At 43.5% G+C, this 25,532-nt stretch overlaps 1 protein-coding gene across 1 annotated transcript in view; it reads left to right on the top strand.

Moving 5' to 3' along the window:
• Positions 1-2,325: 2,325 nt before the first annotated feature.
• Positions 2,326-25,532, top strand: part of LOC308336492 (V-set and transmembrane domain-containing protein 2A-like) — a gene marked incomplete at both ends in the record, with an annotated part of 118,312 nt that continues 95,105 nt past the window's right edge. The window contains 2 exons of the mRNA XM_080793856.1: positions 2,326-2,410; positions 4,329-4,501. Of these exons, the coding sequence (XP_080649982.1) occupies positions 2,326-2,410; positions 4,329-4,501 (258 nt within the window). The remainder of the gene's footprint in view (positions 2,411-4,328; positions 4,502-25,532) is intronic.

Consider the following 25,532-nt stretch of genomic DNA (forward strand, 5'->3'; position numbering starts at 1 on the left):
TTTGTCATACCAATTTATATCTAATTTTCTTTCAAAAAGAAAGAAAGAAAGAAAGACAGAACACCATTAGACAGCCATTCTGTTAACCTCTCAGATTGTTCTGTTGTGGTTTCTTTCAAAGTGTCCTTGAGTGTGTTCCAAATGGCCCTGCACAGCCCACGGGTGTGAAACTCTGTGTGTACGTACAAATGGAACCAAGTGGGACCTTATATATCAAGTGTCGTCTGCTGCAGCACCAGCAGTTCAAACCCTGAATGCCACAATGTATAGATTGTTCCATTTCAAATGGAATGTACTATAGTCCACAGGTCAGTTATAGATAGCTCTTCACACAAACACACAAGTGAGTTGTTTCTAGCTTGAAAACATGTTTTCTGCGATTTGTGTGGATGAATGTATCAAAATATGAACTTATTTGGAAAAGCTTCTAGAATGTTTCTGTCTGCAATGTTGGCTGTAATAGTGCTGACATCATATAGCACTGGCATAAAATAATAATAATAATACATCATATGGATGCACCTGGGACGTATCCTCATTCCTCAGTGATGTATCCCAAGGTCATCGGGGTTTCGGATCTCCCAACATCACACCCCTCAGGTCACCCGCAGCCGGGTTGATCAAGTCCTGACTTACGTCCCTGTAGCTACCCTCGGTCATTCCCATTAGGGAAAAACCCGGGCCACACAATTCGTTCCTCCTGAACTATACTCTGCCAGGACTGGGAGGTACCATTCTGGCGCGTGGAAGGACTATAGGCTCTGTCCGGGCCCCTCCTACGTCTCACCAGGTCCACTCCTGCTCTCACCAGGTCCAGCCCCTGTGCCTTGCACCAGACTCCCAGCTCCAGGCACTTTATTCAGGAATGGTGGATTTTCGAGCCACAATGTTTCCACAGACTCCACCTTGCTCTTGGCCTTCTAAAGGCCTCAGTGGGTTTGTTGGGCTTCTTCCTCACGGAAGGCACAGGCTGGGGGGCGCCAACCCATACGGCTCCCGGGTTCCGTCTACATTCCGGCTGTCACCCGTCACCAGACTATTCCTGGTTATCACATAGTCTATTCCTATGAGTCACTAAATAGACATATATAAAAGACATCATAGGAGATTGACCTCCTCCATTGGCTCAGTGCTGCTGGAGGAGAGGGAGTAAGACACACACACACACACACACACACACACACACACACACACACACACACACACACACACACACACACACACACACCACCAACACCACCACCACCTCCACCCATGTACTCCCATTTAATGCAAACCACGTTGTTTTATATCCTTTTAGACAGCTGGTCATATGAAGCCTCGCTGGAAATCTCCAGACTGCCTATATAGAACACACACTCAAGAGGCTTGGACACATGCATGCATGCATCTGGTTTGCATAATTGCAATGATTATGATTGACAAGGAAAGGCTTACATGTGTTCCAAGGAGAATTACTTCAAGTAATCCCTTTTGCCGCTCCAGGTCTACATTTTAAGATAAATGAATTGGTGATAGCTTGCCTCGTATAGACATAGCATATACAGTATAATATATACAATTATATACCACCTTTTAGTAGCTCTGGTCCATATACGTAGCTCTAATGCGTTGCATTAGATGTAACGCATTAGAGCAGCTATATGGACCAGAGCTAACCTTTTAGTGGGATATAGGCTATAGGCAATTGGGCTATAATAACGCTGTCGCAGTTAAATCTAGTAGACCGTTAAGGTGAACGTGAGCTCAGAGAGCTTCATGACTTTTGCAGTGGTGTGAGTCTTGTCTGCATGGTCCGAGCGTAGGCTACAGTAGCCTATAGACTCGTCGGCCACGCCATTACAGAACCAGCGCCACGCTACCAACCGTATACCGTCTCCTCTCCTCCACGACGCGCGCACAGCACTCACACACACACACACACACACACACACACACACACACACACACACACACACACACACACACAGAGGCTGCTGCAATTCCACATCCTTCACAACACCTTGTCGGAGGAGCGGTGCAGTCCACAGGCGTGACGCACAGCGGCACAGGAGAAGAAGAAGGAAAAAAAAAAAGGAGGAAAAAGAAACAGCACAACTTGAAGAGAGCTACAAGTGACCATCTTTCGTCTACTATTACAGCATGTTGCCCGTTTGGCATTCTGCGCTCAAACACACTACTGGACCGGCAACTGTTTGAAGATCGCTGCTGCTGCTGCTGCTGGCCCATACAATTTTGTTTCGGTGTGGAAATTATAAAGGGGTTGCGGTTATATTTTTTCGTTCGGCTGTATAGGTGACATTTGCTTTCCCCTTGTCCGCTGGAATGATGTGGACCTCTCGTCGTCGTGATACCGTTGGATTTGTTTTCTTGGTCAGTTTTTGTGTCCAGCCTGGATTCTCACTTGAAGGTAAGGACTCAATGGAGACAAAAAGAAAAGAAAGGGGCAAAAACAAAACAAAAAAAAAGCTGCCGTGTAAAATCGCTTCGTCCGCCACATGCAGATGGTCCAGAAAGTGTTAAAAGTGCGCAACACATTTGTGTAAAATCACCCCCATATTCTCAGTGACTAAAATGATGAAAGGGTTTACTGTATATGCTGTCAACATGCATGTGAGTCAGTTTGACATCGAGATGATATTTCAGTGTCATTCTGTATAGCGATTAATCCGTATAATTACTGACGGAATACATGCATCAATTATGGATGAATTAAGATTGACTTGTTGAAGACATATCAAAGCTATATCGGCTATACTTGTAAAGCTTGCAAAGTGACTCGGCTCGTGTCGTCGACTCGTCCTTGCAGAGCGCTTGTCTTTTCAGCACCATGGACAGCGACTCCCTTAATATAACCACTAATAAGTATATAGGCTGTATCTCTCTACACAAAATGTTGTACATCGTCTTTTTTTTTGAGAATGTCCTGTCTGTCTGTCTGTCTTTCTGTCTGTCCGTCTGTCCGTCTGTCCGTCTGTCTGTCTGTCTGTCTGTCTGTCTGTCTGTCTGTCTGTCTGTCTGTCTGTCTGTCTGTTTGTCTGTCTGCCTGCCTGTCTGCATGCGCCTGCCTGCCTGTCTGTCTGCCTGTCTGCCTGCCTGCCTGTCTGTCTGTCTGTCTGTCTGTCTGTCTGTCTGTCTGTCTTACTCGTGATCTTCATTGAAGGTACATAACTTAACACATAACCGTGAATGATATTAAACGCCAAATTACTTTGTATAATAAGTCTCTCATTCGGACTGATCTGAATTCTGCAGTGAAAGAAAAGAAACATGCATGCGTGCAACGCAGTGCGTGTAGTGAAATGTCTGTCGCCTACAATTTGCTGTTCAATATGGGGATGGATTCATTGATTCTTTTTCCACCCATCTGTTTGTCCACATACGAGTACATGATTTGTCCAAATGGTACATTTTTAAAGAACTCTGTCTGAGCAAACAAAGAAAGACAGCAGGTGTGCATGTTGATAGGTGACCCATGGACGGAGTAATGTGTAAAGTAACAAGTACATTTACTTAAGGCCTATATACTGTACAATTTAGAGGTATCTGTACTTTACTTGAGTATTTCCAATGTCCAATACTTTTACTTCTACTCCACTACATCTCAGATGCAAATATTGTACTTGTACTCACACTATATTTATTTGATATAACTTTACTTTGTAGATTTTGATTATTATTACAAAACGTATATATACATTAACCACTATACCTTTGAATGTGTCGCGATGATGCGACGCATTGTGAACTTGTATAGATAATGAGTACTTTTACTTTTGGTACTTTAAGTACATATTGAAGCCAATACTTGTATACACTGCTACTAATACAGTATTGGTATACTTTTACCTATAAGTGAAAAATGTGAGTACTTTATCCACCACTGGGAGTAATTCATAATGGAATTAAACCATTCTGAACGGGAACCCATTTTGGTGTTAGCATCATGTTATGCTTTAGCTATTGAAAAATAGCAGATCTACAAGCTCATAGCGCGCCACCGAGTGGCGCGCTACGAGCTTGTAGGTCTGCTATTTTTGAAAAATCGAAGAACGACTGACATTTTTAGAATCTGATCTCAGGTCAGAATGGGTTAATCAGACCAGTGTGTCCCCAGTGGAAACCTCGTATGAATCTGATCTCAGGTCAGAATGGGTTAAACAAACAACCAACCTGTCACGCACGCTCATGCTCACACTCGCACGCTCGCTCGCTCAATCACTCACTCACTCACTCACTCACTCGCTCACTCACTTGCTCACTCACTATAGTATTCACTAACAATCTCCCCACCCCACCCCACCCCACCCCACCCCGCCACCCCACAGGGCGATTCACAGACCTCCCTGCCAATCTGACGACCAGGGAGGGCCAGAACATTGAGATGGCGTGCGCTTTCCGAAGCCGAACGTCCTCGGTGTATCTGGAGATCCAGTGGTGGTTCATCAAAGCACCGGAGCCCATCGACAGCGAGGAGCAGCTCGACGCAGAAGAAGAAGAGGTATATAATATTAGCCTATATACTTCACTCTGTTGTCCTCTGTTGCGTTTTGTTTCGCTCTGTGTCGATTATTATAGGGTCGCCATGCACGATTACACATAAGTTGACGATTAAATGGTTCGTGAATAATCGTGATTAACGACTCAATTGTGTTTTCGGCATAGAACATTGCGACGTGTGAATAAAGAATACTTTTTCTTTTTGCCTGGTAATCAAAAAAATGAACTGGGTTGACAAAGAACTGAAATATACAAAGGCATGACATGGCATTATTCATTATTTTTTATCCCACTTAAAAAATAAAGTAATAAATAATAGCGGAAATAGCTGATCTATACAAGCTTATACAACACGCCTTGTAAGCTTGTAGATCAGCTATTTTTCCAACATGGAAACATGTCATGGAAAACGATTATGACAATTGATTATGACAAAAAATAATTGCGATTAGACGTTTATGTAATACTCGTGACAGGCCTGCGGTATGTCAATACCTGTCACAGTCTTCAAAGGGAATGATGCAACAGCCGTTCTCCATTTCATTGTATTCGTCTTCAATACTCTACTCATGATGTTTTTTTTGAGCACAGCAATCCATGTTTTTGCAGCAAGGCATGAACGTCACGCACGCTGTCACGCACGCACGCTGTCACACACGCACACACACACACACACAAGACACACACACACACACACACACACACACACACACACACACACACACACACACACACACACACACACACACACACACACACACTTTATTGGAATCCAGCTAGTGGCTGTTGGCTGGTGGTTTGTGGTTGCCAGATGTTGTTGACGCTGAAATTATCCTTAAAACAAGATCAGAACTCCACAGTTATATCTGTGTATGGCTTATCAATATGGCCTCACTCAATAGAAAGGATCTGTAATGTAAATTACTGTTGTATGCAGGGCACAACCATGGACAGCATTGTATTATGAATTGCTTCTGCCTTAGGCTATACTGCTGGTCTGTGGCAGTTCCACTAATTGCCTATAGGTTAATTGTGTGTGGCTTTGTTGTTTGGAATGTCACATGTGTGACTGCATGTGTTTACAGCGTTTTAAATGCAAGGGAATTGCTGCTATAGTGACTGCATAATTGCATATAACCTACAGTTTGGACACGTTGTTTGTGTGTTTTCATCACAAGCTGTCAAGATCAGGGCCCTGTTTCAAACTTGGATTAACTAATCCAGGATTTATACCAAAACCAGGCTTGTTAAATCCTGGTCTGTACAGCCTGGTTTAATCCATTCCACTAAAGCCAAGCGAGGCTTAGAATGGGTGGATTTATCGAGCCAGGATCATAAAGCCTGGCTGAATGCAGAGCCTGGCTTTTCCACTCTGGACCCATTCGGTGGAACACAGATCTACAGATACTTCTTCGGGGGCACGCAGGCACACAGGCACAAAGGATAATTTATACCTGTTACTTTTGGCCCGTGGAACCTTTAAGCGAAGGCCGGAAGGAAGCAGCCTGTACTCAGAGCTGAGGGGATGGGAGTTGTCCGTACAAATGGACTTGGCTTTCTTAAGCACCTGGTTTTTAAAGACATGATCCAGGCTACTGAAATTTACTGAGGTTATCTTTGAGGCCGTTCTCACAATCATACCAAGGTGGTTTTTGTCCTTTATGTTCAGGTTTCCGTACCAGCAAATGATGGAGAAGGAGATAATTGACTCAATAAATGCACTGTAAAACAGTTTCATTAGAGATTTATCAACCTGAAATTTGGCACGCCTCCTCAAACAAAAGAGGCGTTGTTGGCCTTTCTTACACAGCAAATCACAGTTTACATCGAATTTCAGCTTGCTGTCAAATGTAGTGCCCAGGTATTTGAAGGTGGTCACCAGGTCAACTTGCTCACTGCATGGACAACACTGCTCTGGGGAACTGGGGGGGATCTCCTGAAGTCTACACACATCTCTTTGGTTTTTGAGACATTCAGTTGGAGAAAAGCATCCCCACACCAAGAGAGGAAGTCTTCAAGTATTTGGCCATGGCCAACTTCCTCATCGCCAAGCAAGCTGACTATATGATTGAGTCGTCAGCGTACTTGATAATAATTCTGTTGGTGTGGCGACTCACACAGTCATTTGTGTAAGATGTAGGCCTACAAGAAGATGTATTTCAAGTAGGACACAAATGCGAGGAAGTCAAAATCTTGAAGTTTATTCAACAGAGGTTTGCAGGAGAGCAACGCCATCAAACAAACAGACAGACTTGGAAACTAAGGTTTACACCTTACATTCCGTTTTTAATATATAATTAAAAAAGGTATCCGCCACTTGAATTGAGGTGACTTCATTGATTGACATCAAGTAGGGCCTATCAGCTCAAACCCCTTTCTCTTGTTTTCAAGAGTGGTGCGCACAAACATCAGTAGCATTACAAAGTTATTCAAAACAAAACAGCACCAATTCTTGTCTTCTATGAAATGCCACCAGCGCAATTTTCAAAGCCTCAGCAATGGGATCATATTTTTTGGGTGGGTATAGATCTTGTTGAGCTGTTCATTTTCAAAGTATAGCTGTCTAAATACTTCCTTAATGTTAACGAAGTCCACACCCACAACACCAGAGGGAACAAACCATGTACAACCAAGATTCGGCACAAACAATTGGGGACTAAATTATTTTCACTCCTATGCCACCAAAATGTGGAACGCCCTACCAACAGTCATTAAGACATGTGAATCCCTTGACTCCTTCAAAACCGCTCTCAAAGGGCACCTATGGACGGCTGCAATTCGGCAACCGTAAAACCGGAATCCCCCCCCCCCCCCCCCCCCTTTGTTTTCCCCCTCACTGCATATGTTTCTTTTCCCTTTTTACCTCCTTTATGATGAATCTCAGCTCAGTGGCCTTGTGGTTAGAGTGTCCGCCCTGAAACTGGGAGGTCGGGGTTCGATCCCCGGCCGGGTCATACCAAAGACTGTAAATATGGGACCCAATGGATAGGGGGGTCAAATCTACTAATCAAATGATTTCCGAGCGCGGCACGGCTGCAGCTCACCGCTCCTTGGCTGCGGCTCACCGCTCCAAGAGAGATGGGGTCAAATGTGGAGAACAAATTTCACTGCAGTAACGTGTGTGACAAATCGTACGACTTTGACTTTTGATTTTTGACTTTTGAATTCCTGTTCTGTTCTGTTCTTTTGGCTTTATAGAAGTGTCTATTTGTACGTCTCTAAATGTTTTGATGAATTGAACAAGGTGGACCCTCTTGTAGACAAGTGTAATGCTTTATTGGGTCGTCCACTCACAGTTAACAGTCTTTGTATTGAGTTGTGCTTGAAATGTACTGTAATTCTGCAAACTGTTAATAAATATTTCAATCAATCAATCAATCAATCAAAGCTCTCAAGTCAAAAATGTGCGGGGCAGCCGGGCACCCCTTTCTCTAGAGGCCAATTTAATATAAGAGGAGGTTGTTCAGTGGAACCTGGAAATTGGTGTAATTGTTCATTTATCTGCTGCATATTGCCTTTGCCAAGGGGCTGTTTTTTCCCATCTATGATATCTAATTTGACGGAGGAGTAGGACGATAACAAATGGCGTCCTTCAAATCAGACGTTCTTCTCATATGTCCCATCCAATTACTGCAAGGTCACAAATGTGACATCATAATGTCACATTGTCTTCTATACCCTCTCCATTCACTCACGCTCTCTCTCTGACAGACTACAGAAAGCAGACATTCCCAAAAGATATTGTCCAGTACTTGAGCAACTTTAACCCATTCTGACCGGGAACCCATTTTGGTGTCGGCATCATGTTATGCTTTAGCTATTGAAAAATAGCAGATCTACAAGCTCATAGCGCGCCACCGAGTGGCGCGCTACGAGCTTGTAGGTCTGCTATTTTTGAAAAATCTAAGGAACGACTGACATTTTTAGAATCTGATCTCAGGTCAGAATGGGTTCATCAGACCAGTGTGTGTCCAGTGGAAACCTCGTATGAATCTGATCTCAGGTCAGAATGGGTTAAGGACCACGTACTTCGTTGACTATAGGGTCAGCCAAGGCTGTAGTTAGTACGTCTGCACCTTGTTTATTTTCCCTTTTTTTACAAGCTCACAACGGCTCTCGTCGTGAAAGAAAGTAAAACAAAAGCTACACAGAGAACATTCTCACTGACTCGGGATTCATTAATTAATCCTCATTATTCATTCATTTGAGTCCATTCGTCAATGACGGACAGCTAAAGAATTAATTCTCTCTTAACCCATTCTGACCGGGCACCCATTTTGGTGTTAGCATCATGTTATGCTTTAGCTATTGAAAAATAGCAGATCTACAAGCTCATAGCGCGCCACCGAGTGGCGCGCTACGAGCTTGTAGGTCTGCTATTTTTGAAAAATCGAAGAACGACTGACATTTTTAGAATCTGATCTCAGGTCAGAATGGGTTAATCAGACCAGTGTGTGTCCCGTGGAAACCTCGTATGAATCTGATCTCAGGTCAGAATGGGTTAATGATCCTTAGAGCCGGATCAGTCAGCTTAGCTACTATACACCAGAACATCAGATAATACGTAAGGGATAATGTATAGGCTGAGTGGTCATTGTTGACAGATATATCACCGACAGGGTGATTAAAGGGACACTTCACCCTTTTTGCAAAAGAATATATGTTAATGACGTTTAGGAGCTTTAGAACACTTTCCTGGGGGTATTTATGTGTGTAATATGTGGTTTTAGATATTTTAGATTGTAGCAGTGAGCCTGTTGTCTCTGATGTCATGGACACTGGGCTCACTTCCTTCCTGGACTACATGTTGTCTCAGTAAGACAGCTCTACCCCCTATCCACAAGGAGGAGCAGTGCACCAAATAATTATGGGAATTGTAGTCCAGGAAGGTAGTGAGACCAGTGTCCATGACATCAGAGACAACAGGCTCACTGCTACAATCTAAAATATCTAAAACCACATATTACACACATAAATACCCCCAGGAAAGTGATCTAAAGCTTCTAAACATCATTAACATATATTTTTTTGCAAAAAGGGTGAAGTGTCCCTTTAACCACCGACGCAAAGTGGAGGTGGTTAACAATGACCACTCAGGCCTAATATTCACACGTATCAAACACCAATCAAGTAAATGTTTGGTCGTTTTTTTGGGGCCACCACAGACCACAATGCTTTTCCTATACACTGACACGACAACGCGTATTCAGGGCGGAGTATCACCACCCCCAGGGGAAGTTGTGATTTGCTCTCGTTCACTGCAATGCAATTTGCGGCATTTCCAAAACAATATTGCGCAGAGTATAGCGATTATCAAACGTATTTGCAATGCCATACGTTGAAAGATCTGTTGCCCCGTGGACAAGGCACGCTACCTCCGCAAGTTAGATATTATCGGCATAGATGTTTGTCCGTATGTGATTAAGGATTGGAAAAAAAGTTGCATTGGCAGCCATAGAAAGTTCTGCCCAGGGTAAACAAAGACACACACAGGTACACAGGTAGGTACATGGACAAAGCTGGATGTAGAAGTGGTTGCACCACTTAAAAACCGGATGTGACGTTTTTGGGCGTTCCTGTCTTGCTCCGTGTCAGTGTATGGGAGTCACATGGTTTGACCAAACATTTTTGTTTGATGGGGGGAGGACTCCCATTGGAAAAGCATTGTGGTGGCCCAAAAAAACAAAACAAACATTTGCTTGATTGGTGTTTGATACGTGTGAATGTGGCCTTAGCCATGCATTATCCCGCTTATTAACCGGCTACTTAATCCATAAATTAATAAATTGACTCAAAACACAACAAAACTAAGTATTTCCTTGCTTACGGTAATGAAAGTAAAGCGTCTGCCCATCTGCAGCACTGTCGGAAAACAATCAATGAAGTGATTTGATGAAATAGAATCCATTTTCGGGTACTGTATTGTCTATTTCTCGCTCAAATGTTTAAAAAAATCAAGCGGTGGCGCAGCAGGTGCCCCGAGGCGTTGATTAGACATTGGGTCTGTTAAAGAGTGGAGCGGTCATTATCCAGAAATAACACACCGCTGAATTTGGCGATTGACCAATCAGAATCAAGCATTCAACCAAGCCGCGTAATAAAGATTAAGATAGCCTATAACGAGGTGTGATTAGATCATCACACCTTGTTATACCACTATTCAACGTCAGTTCCAGGGCCCACCAGGGCTCCTAATTGGACTTGTAAGGGTCTGTATAATGGAACCAAGTGGACTAGAATCTAATCCCTACATCTGTGTACATCAATCACAGGTGCGTTATTTGTTTAAGCAGTGACGCAGCATATCTGTAGAGCGATGGAAGGGGAGCACTTCCTTCTATCAGAGAGGCCTGCAACAAGAGGAGGGATGAATGAATGAATGAATGAATGGATGGATGGATGGATGGATGGATGGATGGATGGATGGATGGATGGATGGATGGATGAATGAATGAATGAATGAATGAACGAACTAATTTCCGTGTCTGGCTGCCTTTCGCAGCCCATCCCTTACGGGAGTATTCAGACACTAGGGCCAATTAAGCCTTATAATTTTCAGGCCCGTTGAGAACTCTAATGCCTATAAGTGCAACAGCAGGTCTGATTTGCACTGTAGTTGCAGCATGTTTGTGCTATATTCTTTATGTTGTACTATATTTTTTATTATGTCTCCTTTTGGTTCCTGCCAACCGCTCAGAATTGTACAGTGAAACTAAGTGCATGCCTTATGTATTCATTTATTTTCAACACGCTGATCTGCAAGCTCTCAGCGCTATAGTGTGTTTGTGCCAACAAGCTCTAGCTGCTCCCCCACTCGAATCTCCAACATAACGGCGCAAAGCATTTCAAATGGCCTCCTTTGATAACCCATTCTGACCGGGAACCCGTTTTGGTGTTGGCATCATGTTATGCTTTAGCTATTGAAAAATAGCAGATCTACAAGCTCATAGCGCGCCACCGAGTGGCGCGCTACGAGCTTGTAGGTCTGCTATTTTTTTTAAATCGAAGAACGACTGACATTTTTAGAATCTGATCTCAGGTCAGAATGGGTTAATCAGACCAGTGTGTGTGTCCAGTGGAAACCTCGTATGAATCTGATCTCAGGTCAGAATGGGATAATGACACGAGGGCACGGAGACGGGATCGTCTCCCGCAACCCTGGCATCATCTGGGATTCGGGGAGGATCAAAGTCACATCAAAGCCACACAGGCTGACGTTATCCTGATAGATGAGTCACTGTGATATAGCCGTGTGATGGCTGCTCCTCAGAGCCTTTTCATATCCCTGATCCTCTGATACATTGCATTTTTATCATAATAATATACCGGCTACTGAAGTGAATACATCCATGGGGAAATGTCGCCTATGGTGCACATTTTGAAAATATCTAAATCTATTTTGGGCAAAAAGACTGCAGAGACTGTTAAGAGAGGCAGGGGCTGAAATTCCCTAAAAGGGAAATGTTTGGCCAAAGAATTTGCGGATCTTGTAGATCCGCTATTTTCGTTATAGCTATTGAAGATGCTGCTGGATTTCATACACAGAGGACAAATTATTTCAGCGCAATAAGCTGCGTTCAAGTTCAGGAGAATTCGGAAAAGGGCAATTCAATTCTCCTGAATGCTTGCATGCCTTCGTGTATGGCGTGGAAAGGAAAGGGATGGCATTTGAATTTCTTTCAGCCACAGAAAATGCAGCGTCCATGGTCTGTGTTTTCACAGACGGGTTAAAGGGCAGTGGTTTTAGCCTACCAATGTAATGCAACCTTGATAATGTTAATGTCAGGATCTGCTTTCTGTGTTGTTTTTGTAGTGTTTTTGGTCCATATTGTGAAGTAATGCTAATGTGTTTCATGCCTAATTCCATCGTAGTTGTTACCCGTCTTGAAGCGTGTATATGATTTTGAAGTAAGGGTAATGTGTTTCCTGTCTTCCACTGTAGTGCTCACCTCACCTGCCTTGTCTCACCTTCCCTGATTTTGGTTAAACATTTTTAAACTTTAAATGGGACATTCTGTTCAACCGGTGTTAAGTAGTCCAAAAGTGCATGCCAGGGACCCCAAAGGCAAAGACACTGGGCAAAAAAGGAATTTTGTTGGGAGCGAGAGGGGAATCCTGGAATTTGTGAGGGTTTGGGAAATCCGCGGGAAGGGTGTAAGGAGCGGTGTAGCTGGGAGACAGAGTGTTTGAGGAGGGAGCCTGGAACATTACAGGGGAACAAAGTTAGTACAACAATAGCATATCTACAATATGAAAATCTACCTAAACCTAAAGCAAGCTAGAGACGGTTCTAAACTGCCGGTTACACTACGTCCAAGCGTCGGGCGCATGAGGCTCTCAGCAGCTAATATTGGCAGCCTCTGTTGATGGTGATTGAGGAGTAGCTGGGCCGATTGGAATCAGCCACACCTGTTGGTGGTGATTGAGGAGAAGCTGGGCCGATTGGAATCAGCCACACCTGTTGGTGGTGATTGAGGAGAAGCTGGGCCGATTGGAATCAGCCACACCTGTGCTGGCTGAGGGAGACGCCCGGCCCTTGCCCCATGATGTCGTGCAGGGGAGGGACTATAGGAACGTGAGGAGCTTGTGGCACACATTCTACATAATGAATACTTTTACTTTTGGTACTTTTAAAGTACATTTTGATGCCAAATTCCGGACATTCACTTGTAACTTGAGTGTTTTCGCCACCAAAGGTCGTAGTTAACTATGGAATCGTGCATTTCCCGTCAGTGTGTGTGTTGGTTGGTTGGTAGGTTGGTTGGTTGGTTGGTTGGGGTGAGAGAGAACGTGACATCCAGTCACCAGTTTGAATCGATTTGCGATAAATCGTTACTTGCCTGGTAATCCCCTTTCATAGCTTGTAGTCCATATAGTATATGCACCTGCATAATGCTGACAATGTGGATTCACTTCCAATCGGCGCTCGACTGCCTCGGGTCTTAATCCAAACCTAATCCACGGTTTCGTCGGATCCATTTATGGGATACACCTTTACAACCCATGCAAAGTGATCATTCTATTTATTGCGGGATTATGTGCAGATCTCAGAACAAAAGAGCTTAATGATGTGTGTCAGGGTATCTCGGCTTTGATCCTTTTAGATGCTCTTAGGAAAGCACACACACTTTCATCTTTTTTTTTTTGCACCGCGTTAGGCTGGTGCGCGGCAAAGTCTGCGGTATTAATTCGACTCTGAGACCCCTGCAGATCCCAATGTTCCCAATCCTCTTCAGTTAAATTACCACTCTCGTCTTCATATACGGTTTGGCCCATGCACAAGGGCATATCCGCCTGTAGCTGGTGCATTTATATAGCGCTTTTATCCAAAGCGCTATATGCATAGGAGAGCATGCAAGGCACCAACCTGCACAGTTTAGGGGTCCAGTGTCTTGCTCAAGGACACTTCGACACTACCTCTGTCTGTCTGTCTGTCCGTCCATCCGTTCAGTTCGTCCGTCCGTCAGTTCGTCAGTCCGTCAGTTCCTCCGTCCGTCCGTCCGTCTGTCTTCTCGCTAATCTTGCAAATAGCTGGACTGTCCCAAAATGTGTCGCTGCCCGTAGCTCAATAGAGTACATAGTGCACCCGGACAATCAGGTTTATGAATGAACACGGCGTGCAGGAAGAAGAAAACTTGGGGGAAGCGCTATACTTTTTGAGTGATGAAAGGAGATGGAATATTGATTTTTCCTTCCCCCCCAAACGGGTCCAGCTGGAGATGGAATGGATATACAGCAGTCGTTCAGCAAGCTTGTTATGGAAAAAGAAAAGATAATCTCATAATGGATCGCCTCCTATAGGACTGAATTCACTCTTCCTGCCACATTCTGCCTCGATTGATGCTATATAGCGATTGATCGAGATATGGCTCCCATGCATCTTGGGTCCCTCTTTTTCATGTTTTTTTTTGTTAAATAGATTTGTTTTCTTGACCAAAATCCTATAACAATGCATAATATGCTATTTTAACTGATGCTACGTTCATTGTTTCGCTGTTATAGTTTCAATGTACACATCATTGCTATTTTGATAACAAAAGTGTTTAGAGTCAATACAGATGCTAGATTATTAATTCACCTGCAGGATCCTAATTGCTTTGAGGCACTGCAGCACTGAGTCTCTCTACTGCATTCTATGTATGTGATTACCTTGCATATGGTTGGTAATTCTAATTCACTCTGGATATGAGTGTCTGCTAAACGCTTAAATTGTTGGATAGCTTTATAGCTGACAAGGTAGAAACCAAGTCTTAATTAAATCAATTTGCAGAACTTTTTTGTCTGGATGAACACAGAGCTTGCTTTGCATATTTGAAATTGTAAACCTAGCGAACGTGACAGTCTTGAAAGATGGACTGAAGTGAATGTAAAAACCAAAAGCATCACCGTGAGATGACACTGTGACTTGAAGCTACAGTAGGCCTATACATACAGTATGACCTCAAATGCACTATACACTAGTGTTTGAGACCCAAACGAGACATTTGAAGTCTCTGAGCGACCCAAACTTACAAAAATACATCATGAATGAAACACGTATAAAGCCTATATTTATATTTAATAGTCCAAATAGCCTTGTGAGATTCTTTAAAACCCCATTTAGACGATTCTACAAATGCCTTCTAAATCATGACATCGTTTTCTGAATGTCAGTCATTCTCAAACATTTTCATGTCAAGGAGGTCCCCCAAGATTATAATGTAATTGGCCACCGACCTCCATCTGAAAATAAGCTGTTCTTGGAGACCTCCAGAAGCAAAGATTTGAGTTCACTCTGAAAGAATATGTATTCAAAGATCTGTGCCACATTTTCACGATTAAAAAAAAATAGCAGACCTACAAGCTCGTAGCGTGGCACTCGGTGCCGCGCTATGAGCTTGTAGATCTGCTATTTTTCAATGGCTAAAGTATAACATAATGCTTAAAACACCACATGGGGTTCCCGCCCAGAATGGGATTTTATAAAAAAAAAATTGTGTCCACACGTCCTAGGGAATCCAATCGAGGGGTGCATTGGATGTGTGTACATGTCCGAGCGAATCCTCAATGATATCAGGCGAGGGTAGAATATTCCGATTTTTTCCCTTCTTTTTATTTTTCAAATCAAATCAAACTTTATTTTATATAGCACGTTTAAAACAATCATGATTGACCAAAGTGCTCTACACAATCAAATCGAGAGACAGTTATGCATACTAAATACAAAAACATCAAACGAGAGCAACAAGAAATGAAACAGTTCAAATGACAGAAACAAAAAATCGGGAAGGATCAAAGAAAGGCCATAGAAAAGAGATGAGTCTTAAGAAATATAATAATAGTTCAATGGACTGAGCACTTTAACCCATTCTGACCGGGAACCCATTTTGGTGTCATGCTTTAGCTATTGAAAAATAGCAGATCTACAAGCTCATAGCGCGCCACCGAGTGGCGCGCTACGAGCTTGTAGGTCTGCTATTTTTGAAAAATCTGATTTTTTTAAATCTGATCTCGGGTCAGAATGGGTTAATCAGACCAGTGTGTGTCCAGTGGAATCCTCGTATGAATCTGATCTCAGGTCAGAATGGGTTAAATATAAATAGGGAGGCTATTCCAGAGAGTATGGGTGCTGCAACAGCAAAGGCACGATTACCTCTGGATCTTAAATTGCTTGGGGGAACAGTCAAAAGCAGCCATGGCCGGCAGACCTCAAAGGTCTAGCTGGAGTATAATCATCCGAGAGGTCAGATAAGTATATGAGGGGGCCAGCCCATTATAAACAAATAAAAGTATCATATTATTAAAATCAATTTGAAACTTAACAGGGAGCCAGTGCAATCTAGCTAAAATGGGGGTGATGTGGTCGCGTTTTCTGGTGCACGTAAGGAGGCGAGCAGATGCATTTTTAACTAGCTGCAAGCGCCTAAGAGAAGACTCATGTGTGATTCCGACATACAATGCATTGCAGTAATCTAACCGTGACGACGTAAACACATGGATGGCCATTTCCAATTGTTTGGGAGGGAGATGTGGTTTGATTTCAGATTGGAGTCTGAGTTGGAAAAAACTGCTTCTTATGCAACTGAACTAATCTGTTTATCAAAGGTAACACATTTTATTCGCTGCTCTTCCGTACTACCCTTTTTAAAGCTTCAAGCTTGAGCTTGAGGCTTTAACCCATTGATGCCTGAGGCCGAATCTGGGAACGCCTTCTAGGGCCTGACCTAAGGTTTCTGAAAACCTTCAAAATTTGGATGTTTTTTTTTTAAATAGTTATGTTGCTACATGTATAGCAATAGCTGATGAGAGACACAGAGAGCACGGCCGGCATCAAGGGTAGAACAACGTATACGTTGCACCAGGCGTCAATGGGTTAAAGATCGCGGCACGGAATAAAAAGCTTAAGTGGTTCGCGGTGCAGAGGCGGGTTGGCGTTCCTGGGCCAGGCTTGGCAGCCGACCGGTAATGAAACCAAGGCCTGCGGGCAGATCACAAGTTCACAACCAAACCATTACACCAAAAAAATAACTCTTCTATCTCTCTTTGACCAAAACACAGCCGCATCATGCATTACCTCTCCTTCACGAGCAGAGTTTATAAATGTAGGGGGCGGAACAGCAAGCGAAAATCCATGGCTGCCATGTTCTCTGAGTGACCTCAGCAACTCTCTGTCTCCCCGCCCCCCCTCTCTCTCTCTCTCTCTCTCTCTCTCTTGGTCCGGCCCGGCTTTGGCCTCTGGAGTCTCGCTGAGATAATAGCATCAGCAGTCGATACAATGCACGGCCCTGATAACTGCTCCCATCGACCCGGTGCTCATTACGCGCAGACACAGATGTAATTGATGTAATATGGTTTTCAATGAACACATGCGGTGGTCCGTGCATGGGTTGGGGGGTCCACTATACGTTTGTGTGAATATGGTAAACATGCACGGACACACACACACACACATACTGTACGTGCACACGCGCTACTGCAGGGTGAACAAGTTCACATCCGTCTTTTTCCTGCCTCTTCAAGTGCATCCTCCTCTGCTAATGAAGTCATTTCAGCAGTATGCCAATAGCAATACTGATGTGGGACAGGGAATGACTCCATGTCGTCCAGAGAGCACAACTCCAGCTGGACTTCAGCTGCACTAAATGTAGCAGTGAACACTGAACAGTGGTGCACCGAGGCACCCCTATACTGGACAGGGGGGAGTTTCCGTGGTTCTTTCAACCGGCTCCTTTCCCCTCCATCAGGCGCCCCGGCTGGCCAGGGGGAGGCAGTTTAGAAACCAGGATTACTGCATGTTTTTCTTTTATGAGGGGTAGCCTATAATTACCTAACATGAGAAAGCCCGTTGGGGCGAAACGTTGTTGTATTTAGGTTGAAATAAAAAAGACGGAGAGCAGAACTATATTATCGTTCCACTTTTTTCTTCATTCAGTCATTTTCTTGGGTCCAGCACCGTATTCTGAAACTGGGATGTGCATATCGTTGTCCTTCTTTACATATAATTACCTATACCCTATAGGGGGAGAACATCCACACAGAAAGACATCCATTTTTTAAACCAGCAGTGAGTATACAGTGTAACTGTGTCACACCAAGAATGTACTGATGGTAGTTAATTGGGTCAGTGTCTAACATGACAACATCTCTATTTCAGGTTAGGCAGTCAGTCAGCCAGTTAGTATAAGTATGCAGGTGGTCAAATTAGCATTAGCTTCTTAACACAAGTCTGTCAAGGTTGGGCTAATAAAAGACACTGTTAAACACATGTGGAAAAACTTAGTAGGAAATACAAACGTCATTCTTGGTGCTTTCTTGCTACAAACAATTTACAATTTAGGCATTTAGCAGACTTAATCCAGAGTGACTAAGAACGAAACATTTTTGAATAGTTAACAAAGGCAAAGTAGATTCCGTCACCACGCACCGATGGCGACGGAAACCATGCAAGGCACCAAGCGGGAGAAATTAGGGGTTCAGAGTCTTGCTCAAGGACACTTCGACACTAAATGTGGGGGAGCCCGGGTTCGAACTGGGAACCTTGCGGTTCAAATCCGGTCACTATATACCCCTGAGCCACTGCTGCCCGAATAACAAAAATCCTTGACATTAAATAGTTTGAGAACCACTGATGTAGGTTAACATCAGCATGATGTGGCAGCAGAAATATATATATACAGTGCAGCGTTGTGTACTGCACAATGCATGACAACAATAATTCTGTGTTTCGGTGATTGGGTGGATGGACGGTACGAGATAACCTTCTCAGTTCAAACACGCAAAGTCCTTGGAGGGGAAAACAAGAACTAGAAAAAATAAAAGAAAAAGAAGAAAAAATATTCTCCGGTCTGGCACTTCACCTGATTGGCAGCTGATTACAAGTGGTACGCTGGGGAATCAGAAGTGTTGTAGGAATACAGTATATATCCCATTCTGACCGGGAACCCGTTTTGGTGTTAGCATCATGTTATGCTTTAGCTATTGAAAAATAGCAGATCTACAAGCTCATAGCGCGCCACCGAGTGGCGCGCTACGAGCTTGTAGGTCTGCTATTTTTGAAAAATCGAAGAACGACTGACATTTTTAGAATCTGATCTCAGGTCAGAATGGGTTAATCAGACCAGTGTTTGTCCAGTGGAAACCTCGTATGAATCTGATCTCAGGTCAGAATGGGATATATACTGCCAATGCAGTGTAAAACTTTGTTGGCTGCTGCATGCATGTGTTCTCTCTCTCTTGGCTGGACCTGCAACCTCAGGCCCTATAAACGGAAAATGTCTCAGAGTCACTTACAATTCATCACAATGAATTCCGTCACAATCCATCAGTCACTTAGTGACTGATGAAATTACACCATTGGTCGGCCGAACAATGAGCTAACCCGCAATGGCACATGGCCATATATAAAGTTTTGACTTATAGTCTTTGACGGCAGCATTTTGGGGCTAATTTAGTTTTGTTCTCATTTCTTCACGATTGTTAAATTGCCCGAAAACACATACTTCTCATACATATATACTACACTTCAAGAATTGTCTCCTTTCCCTCAATTTCTTTTTTTATAATGATAGAATTGTAGAGAAAAGTCATTTTGCACACCTATACTAGGACAGGCGTGGCGTCGGAGCACGCAGCCAGCAGTATTAACGTCTATTCATACATACTTCAGTTTTAGGTGATAAAGTAACGACCAAAAAAACCCTAAAAACATGACGTCACACTGCAGTGGGAAGCGACTCACCGCTCCTAACACATCTCTCTGTTTTTACTATAACCACCGTTTAGGTGGTCACCTTATCACCTAAAACTGCAGTATGAATAGGCCTTTAGGCCTCAACGTTCCGGTCTATTGCGACCTTCGACGTAATAGACCGAAACGTTGTAGGCCTAATAAACTATACTGCTGTGAGTGAAGACAGTGTGCAGGATGTCCATGTAGTCTCATATTGATATGGGTGACAACAGGTTCATCGCCCACATTATTTGCTGCACATACAGTACATGTTAACCTCTCGAGTGTATCTGTCTGAACTAGGTCGCAGGCTACGCATCATTAGTGGCGGACGTGTGTGTGTGTGCGTGTGTGGGTGTACGTGCGTGCATGCGTGCATGTGTGCGGCGCGTGACTGTGCCAGTGTGGGAAGCAGGGCATATATGGCTATCAGAGTGAAGTGAATCCATGCACCTTGGATAGATAAAGGTTAAAAATTGAATTATCTTATCGGTCACCGGTCACAGTCACTCACTGTCACGCTCCAAACGGACAGTCATCGGAGTCTCACACACAGTCGAGTGAATTGGAAAACGTGGACGAGGAGACGGATCGATATGTTGTAGTGCCAGATGAATTCCCATAAAAGCTATAGGGAGCGTTCTCTGGCATTTAATAGGCCACTGCAGCAGTATATACTGTAGAGAGGTTCGGTTCACTTCCCATGCAGGCTTTTGGAGTTGCACTGCAGTTTGAATTCACATGCAAATTGGACTATACCGCTATTCCCCCAAGGTGAAACCCCTTTTGTTTTGAATCGTTCCTTTACATGCATTGGACTATACTGCTATTCCCCCAAGGTGAAACCCCTCTGTTCCTCATTGACCGAGAAGATAGTGGGTATTCAGAATACACGGTCATTATAACCTTCCATTTCAACTTGGCCCGTGGCACATACCTTACTACCCTATACTCTTTATACGAGATGCACGGTGTTGGAATTGTGACCGATATCCGATCACCGATTATTTCCAGGATCATATCGGCCAATACCTGTTCCGATATATTACATTATAATATTATATTTATATTGAACTCATTGCTGATTTTTTATTTGTTTATTATTTAAAAAAAATCCCACTAACAGCTGACATTCTTAAAGACAGAGAGAGACAGGCTGCGAGTGCAAAGCCATTGACGGTCACATTATTATTGCGCCATAAATGTCGGTGAAAATTATCTGGATTGTTTTGAGACCGATTCGATACCGATTTGGCATTTTTATGCCCATTATGGCCGATTTCTGCCTTTATTGATAGGTTGAAAGTAATCTGACAGGAAATGGGGAGAGAGATGGGGGGGGGGGGGGGTATGCAGCAAAGGCCTTTCGGGATCGGAGTCAAACCCCGCGGCACGCCATCAGGCTGGCTCAGCAGCCTAAATGTAGCCCAGTGGCATATATATATGCCTGTAGTTCTATGTAAATCCACCAGGTGGCACTGTCACTTTAGGAGTGCCATGTTCTGGGGGTCAAGGGTTACACTGAAAAACGTCTTGAATAATAAGAAGCAACCTGTGTTTGTGGGGTTTCTTTGAGAAGATCTTGATGGTAAAACTGCAATACTTTCATTGTATATTTTCAGAAACACATGTAAACACATTCTTGATGCAGTATAGTATGAGTGTATTTCCAGATGATTAAGAATACATGTTGTTGATGGTTGCAGATTGTAAACAAGAGGTGATAAAAGCTGAACTAGTAACTCAACTTGGTTGAGTTTCTGTGTCTTTGTACTGTCTGTAAGTACTGCTTCTTTGTATTTCTATTTCTAATTCTACATTAAGTAAATTGTAAGGTTGATCTCACTATAGAGGTTGCTGATAATGCTGTGAATGTAATGTGTTTCTCAGTGGAAAGGGGTGAAGCTTGGGAGACCTGCAGTGTTTGCTCAGTGTTAGCCCCTCTCGGAACCCCCTGGGTCAGCCCAATCCGAACCGAACCGGGCTGACCCGTAGGGTTCCTGGTCACGCTAAGATTTTTCAATGCGATTGTTGGGACGCGGATATACACAAACTCATAGTTTAGTCGATCGGCGCGGTATTACGACGCTTTTTATTGTGTTTGTTTACGGATGTGCGAACTATAAGTACCTTACATACCTCTGATAAAATCTCCTGTGTCGCGGAAGCCGTTAAGTATTTTTAATCCATGTTTGATTAAAAATGTCGCTTTGATTTCTTCTTGTTTATTTACCGTTTATTGTACCGCCTCCCGATGTGCGGTTGGCTTTGCGGGCTATGTCCCTGCCTTTGATCTGCTCCGTCATAGCTGTAGCACCACTAGCTAGCCAGATAGGCGGTACAATGAGGTGTCAATAAACAAGGTAGGAAGAAGCGACATTTTTAATCAATCATGGATTAAAAATACTTAACGGCTTCCGCGACACAGGAGATGTGTCGGTATGGTATGTAAGGTACTTATAGTTCGCACATTCGTAAGTCAATACATGAATAACCATGGTAAAAGCGCGCAGAAGTCCGTCTCATGGCGTGTTTACATTGTATTTGTTTGTGCGTAACTGGCGACAGCCCCACGTGAAGCAGGACCCAATGCAGTAAAGTCATAAAAGTGTCAGAAACTTTACTACATTCGGGTTCTGCTTGCGGGGCTACTGTCTGTGGTGAGTTTTAGGTTTCACTCACCATTAATGTCATTTTATTTTTGTTTCATTGAAATGGAATATCTCATTTCATTGTGGTATATCTTTCCTCTTTGTTTTATCTAGATAGAGCCACTACCGTATTGTGTTTAGATTTATTTTATGTTACAGGCTTTGCGTGCCATATAATTTGCCAAACTGTGGCATTCTTTACACAAATAAGATGCACCAACACCAACTTCTTGGGAAATAAAGAACCCCAATATATGTCTGTGTCCTGTGCCCTATTTGCCAGGTTACATATAGGTGAGATAACCGTCCGGGCCGATTATATGCTACCGATGTGATCGTGCACTTACGGTATATTCCTTGTCTCATGACAGACAGTACGCCGCAACCCTGTTCGACTGACATGGCCATCCCCCTCCCCCATCACACCTCCTCTCTGCATATGGAGGAAAATTAGCACTCTTCTGAAGAGACAGAAGCCCCGTGAAGCAACTGGAATGAGCTGTGTGTTTCCCCCATAGAGTTATATATAAACGAGAGGGCTGACTGCCACAGCACCCCGTGCAGCTATTCATTTCAGTGGAAGTTGCTCAGTGGTGTTTGAAGCCGTGTTGTTTTTGGCAGCAAATTTTGATTTTAGTTTTAGTCATAGTCTCTTGAAGTCACATTTGCAAGTCATTTGAACCCCTAATTGCTCCCGATGTGCAGGTTGGTGCCTTGCATACATGCGGTTTCCACTGGCATCAGTGTATGAATGTGCGCGTGGATGGGTGAATGTAATGCACAGTCTCTGTAAAGCGCCTTGGATGAAGGCGCTGTAGGCCTATATATAAATGCACAATTTACCCGTGGACGGTGAAGTCACGGTCTTTTGCTCATGCATGTACTTCGCCCGCCTGCAGTTCCAGCTTTGGCCACTAGGACGGGGCGGCTTCAGTGTTTCCCAGCCGCTATGGGGGCCTGCATGGTTTCCCCTCAACATTGAAACTCTGGGCCTCATTTACTGTATGAAACATTCGTATACGAGTCTGACCCAAAACATGGCGTCAAATTGATATTGTGACTCCACGTATACTGTAGACTACCACAGCTGACCGAGCACAATTTAAATATCTATCTGTAACTTATCAGCCTAATGTATGAATGGAAAAAAGTGAATCTGGTCATTATTGCGAATTCTATAATATGCTTCGAAATACAGTATATTCTAAAGGCCTATTCATAGTCTGGTTTTTCGGTGGTGAGGTGACCACCGGAGCTGAAATAACGTTGAGCGGTGGTGAGTAAAAACAGAGAGAAGGGCTGGGGCGGTGGCGGTGGTTTGCTCTTCACCGCGGCTCGTGACGTCATTGTTGTAGTTCAGTGGTCACCTCACCACCGAGAATCCAGACTATGTGTGAGCCTTAAGCCTGCCAGACCATTCGTATACAGCGTGGCACATGGTAGGAAGGTTCATTCCGGGGGACATCGGTAGGCTATACTGCATGGAATGGTGAGTTTGGATTCTCCAGGGCCCAGATGGACATTAAGGTCTGCTTTCATTCAAGCGCTGTCAGTCCTATACGGATGCAGTTGACTGTGGATTGATGGCTAAAGATGAGATGAGCTATACGTACGTGCGTGAATGGGGGGGGAGAGAGAGAGAGAGAGGCAGATTTGAATGTTACCAACCAGTAGGTTGACCATCGCATGGTCTTTATATGAGTAACCTACTGGTGATTATGGGTTGATAGCACTCGAAGCTGGGGTAGTGAGAGAGAGAGAGAGAGAGAGAGAGAGAGAAGCTAGGAAGCAGAACTCTGTTCAGTGTCTCAATATATCCAATGATAATAGAGCTGTCACTGTGTTTAGATTCAGCACATTGATTGTGTCTTTAATTGCTTCGGGGCTCCACTAGCCGAGCTGCAGCGTGACGGATATTGGCCATAATGTATGGTCGCCTCAGAACAGTTATGACACTGATCACACACTGATACGCGCGCACGCACGCACGCACGCGCACACACACACACACACACACACACACACACACACACACACTTACTTGTGCCACTCGTGTGCCGATAATCCTTTTATCGATCGCCGCAGCTGTCGCACGGAGTCGTATATAACTCATCCACGGCTCGCTCGCTCCATTTCCTGGCTGTCATTTTCCAATGAGATAGAGTGAGGATTATGTGTGATCTTGGATCATTTCCCATTGAGATGCTTCTCTTTGTGTTTTGAAGAGGAAGCCGCAGTGCTGGACGCTTCCCACCTTTTCATGTCATGGAACTGAAAAGAGCGTCTATAATCTCTTCTGTGGTGATCATACTCTTCCATTAGACACCTCGCTTTGAATACATTCATATTAGACCAATTTGTCATACGCATTTGCCACGTAATCAAGTACATTAGTTGCATGCTGTTGGTTACGTTGAGAGAGCTGAATCCGGTGTGTGTGTGTGAATCACACAGGTGAATGCAATCACCGATGATTCATTGCTTGCTGATGTAATCACACTTCACATGTTTGGGATGGACAGGAAATAATGAAGATGTTTTTGTAGATAGATAATGGAGCCGGATGGATCGAGAGAACATTTTGGTAACGCGTGCTAAAGAAAAACGGCAGTGGGTCGCACACGTCAAAATATTTATTGTATTTTTGAACAGGGACAAACGTTTCGGCTATCCGGCCTTCATCCGGTAAAACATGCTATATGTATTCCATTTCCATTGTGCATTACAAGCATACTGTAATGCTTTACATCGGCTCATAAGACAGTGTAATTATATCTTATCATCTTTAAAACATAATTCATAACACTATAAAGCATTTATAATAACTTCACAATATCACAATTTTAACACTCACAGATTTCTTTCTCTTGGCCATGGGGATCAGAGTTTTATTAGACTATAGGTCTACTCATTATACAGAAAGCCATTTCACAAGTTTGCAAATGTGTAAAATAGCCGATCTACAAACTTCAGGCTGCTGCTGTGTGGCTTATTTCTAACCTATAATATTGTTTTCAGATGCATATTTTAAAGCATGCTGATTAATTTTAAAACGAGTCTTGTCTGGATGTCATCTTGAATGAGATCAAAAACGGAGTAGTTCTGTAATCAACAACAGCTGTGTTTGCAGCTATGGGAATCAAACAGGTGACTGAAATCAAGCTTCATTTTAA

This window comes from Protomyctophum bolini (assembly GCF_963924005.1).
Source record: "Protomyctophum bolini genome assembly, chromosome: 21".
NCBI lineage: Eukaryota > Metazoa > Chordata > Actinopteri > Myctophiformes > Myctophidae > Protomyctophum > Protomyctophum bolini.